The sequence below is a fragment of the Pseudopodoces humilis genome, chromosome 19 (assembly GCF_049639895.1).
Source record: "Pseudopodoces humilis isolate 2021_Gansu_Grassland_sample_001 chromosome 19, ASM4963989v1, whole genome shotgun sequence".
In the NCBI taxonomy this organism is placed as follows: Eukaryota; Metazoa; Chordata; class Aves; order Passeriformes; family Paridae; genus Pseudopodoces; species Pseudopodoces humilis.
Window position 1 is genome coordinate 1,532,599 of NC_142218.1, and position 3,059 is coordinate 1,535,657.

At 51.4% G+C, this 3,059-nt stretch overlaps 1 protein-coding gene across 1 annotated transcript; it reads left to right on the forward strand.

Moving 5' to 3' along the window:
* Positions 1 to 843: 843 nt before the first annotated feature.
* Positions 844 to 2,596, forward strand: LOC148182785 (uncharacterized). Its single transcript, XM_088064745.1, is given in 2 exon segments — positions 844 to 1,538; positions 1,540 to 2,596. Coding segments are annotated over 2 exon segments (1,752 nt in total).
* Positions 2,597 to 3,059: the final 463 nt, after the last annotated feature.

A 3,059-nucleotide genomic window follows, 5' to 3' on the forward strand; every position in this document is an offset into this window, starting at 1 on the left:
AGAAGAATTTTAGACGTTAGGTTTAAGTCCTGTCAGAACGGGCAGGATAACCTCCAGTGAAAAGATGAGGGGGCCCAGGCTGCTCTCAACACTTACTGCCTGTGGAAGAACAAGCCATGGCCCAAATTCAAAGACGGTAAGAGAGAAATTAAATGCACAAAGTCAAGAAACACGCATGCTCTAGAAAGGTGGACCCAAAGAGTGGCCATGCAAAACATTTCCTAGAAAAGTCTGAATATGCATATAGTCCATACTGTACAAATGGTATGTAAAGGGTGTTTCCAAAGCACCAGGTGTGCTCTTGGCAGAGAGCCAAGGCATCCAGCTGTGGAGGAATGGCTAGAGAGCAAAGGTCATATTCCCATGCAGCAGTTAGCTGGGAAAGAGTTAGACAATGGAGTACAGCTGGTGTGAGATGTTGCAAAGTCAGGAAGGCCTTAGTGATAACTGTTAACTGAGAACAGGATGCTGTGATCAGAAGAATGTGAATTCAGCATAGATGAGCGATCACAGGAATGTAGAATTAGGTGGGGTTGACCTTAAAAGAAATATCCAATAATGAGCTTTCCTTTGCACTATGTATGAGCCTAATTACTGATGCTATATAAGTGGTTTTAGAGTTGCTAATAAACGAGACTTGCTGACCATGAGAGCATGAGGCTTGTCTCCCGTGGCTCCGGCAAATCCCGACATCTGGCGCCCGAACAGCCTTTCCCTTCCCTCCTCAGAGCTGCGTTGGGGGCGGGTCCCTTGGACGGCGCTTTGTCGCCCTGAGCGCCACATCGGTGGGCTCTGCCGCTACGCGCTGCCGACGCCTGGGGGGTTGCAACGGTACCGGTGAGTATGGACAGGCAAGCGGTGTATGATCTTTTCACCGCCTTCTTGAAGAAGCGGGACATTAAGGGCTTAGATTTAGAGAAAGATTTACCTCTCCTGTTAACCCATGCTGTTTCCTATGGGTTTTTCACTAACCCTCACTCAGTCCACGAACTACATGAGTGGCGCAGGTATGGTGATCGCCTCTGGGAGTTAGTTTTAGAGGATGACAAAGTAGCAAAAAAGATGAGCAAATTATGGAAGATTGTGCAGAATGAGTTACTCATGTGTCAGGCAGAAAAGCGAGCTGCCGATAATGCCCGCGTGGCGCAAGATCGCAATAAGGCTTATATCGACCCTTCAGCTCCGAATCCACCGATATTTGCTTCTGTAAATCTGCCCCCGCCAGATTCTAGGGAGTCTGCGACTCCCTCTGCACCCCCTGTCCCCTCGGATCACCCGCCGCTCCCGCCGCCCCTCCCGCCGCCCCTCCCGCCGCCGCTCCCGCCGCCGCCTCCTCCGGGTGCATTATCTAACGCCGCAGCCACGGAGGCGTTCCCCGGGGCCTTATCAGATCTCGCGGAGGCTATGGCACGGGGCAGGCGTGAGGCATGGGCGGCGCTTGCACGGCAGGGTCTGCAAGAGGGAGATACGGAATTGGCAGCAGCAGCTCAGGAGCAAATAGCCCCCCCACTTGTTTTCCCTGTGATATTTCACCCTTTGCGGGGGGGGGCAGCGAGCTGAAGTTACGCAGCTCGATTGGAAACTTTTGTCTCAATTAAGATCTACGGTGGCACAATTTGGAGTCACAAGTGAGCCTGCGAAACAGATGATTGAGTATCTATTTAATTCAGCCGTCCTGCTGCCCGCTGACATTAGAGGCATGGCTCATCTCATATATACCCCTCATCAGAGACTTATGTTTGAGACTCGATGGAGGGAGGAGGCAGCTGCAAGTGCTGCACTTCCTCGCCCCGCTGGTGATCCTCTCGCAGGGCTCACTGTAGATGAACTTATGGGCAATGGAGCCCATATTCGCTTAGAGCAACAGGCGGCCTTGGGGGGAGAGAAACTGAGAGAAGCTATGGCAGTTGCAAAAAGAGCTATGGATAAGATCAGGGCACCCGGGGGTATCCCCATGTATATGGGGATTAAGCAAGGTAGAGATGAAGCCCTTGGCTCCTTTGTGGACAAAATTATTGAAGCCCTGGCCAAGGCAGGTATAGCTGAGCATATGCAAGACGCGTTAGTTAAACAGTGTATATTACAGAATGGAAATGCTACAACTCGATCTTTAATAGCCACAGCACCAGGAAATTGGAATGTCCAAGATTTGTTAGATAAGGCTGCAGCTATGCCAAGTGGCACTCAGGTGTTTATGGTAGAAGCTCTGCAAAAAATAAGAGAAGGACTGCAGCACCAGGCACAGGCCTTTAAAGAACAAACTCTAGCAGCCCAGAGTCAGGTTTTAGCTGCCCTTGCACCCCTCCAAGCGGCGACACTGCAGCGGCGCCCCGGTGCGGGAGGAAGAATGAAATGCTTCAGATGTGGACGGATGGGGCACATCCGCCGCGAATGCAATGTGTCGGGAGTGTGGTGCGGAAAATGTCAATCCAGCACTCATAACAACAATGCCTGCCGCCGGGGGCCGGGAAACTCGAGAGCCAGCGCGAAAACGGGCCGCGCGGAGACACAAGTAGCCCCTGCCTCCGACAGCCAAGCGGTCAACTTCTGCCAGCAACCTCAGGCAGCCTCGGATTGGACCTGGCAGCAGCAGTAGACACCACACTCTACAATAATGGTCCACATACTATTCCTACTGGTATCTATGGACCATTGATTGTTAATGGACAACCAACTGGAGGACTGATATTAGGCCGCTCCTCAGGTTCTGTTTTAGGTCTTTCCATCGAGCCAGGGGCAGTTGATGCTGATACTGAAGGAGAACTCTTTATCATCGTTAGTACCCAGTTTCCCCCACTTACCATTCCAAAAGGACAAAGAATTGCGCAGTTTGTACCCCTACCACACTTGACCGCTGGTATACCACCTCGATCTACTGAGCCACGTCGGACAAAATGCCTTGGTTCCTCAGGGGACATTGCTCTGCCTGTTATTGACCTTGCCACGCGACCAAAAAAAGCATGCCATCTCCGTTATCAAGGGCAAACCGTTACCCTTGAAAAGGCCTTGCTAGATACCGGAGCAGATACTTGTATCATTGACACTGGTAAATATCCTAG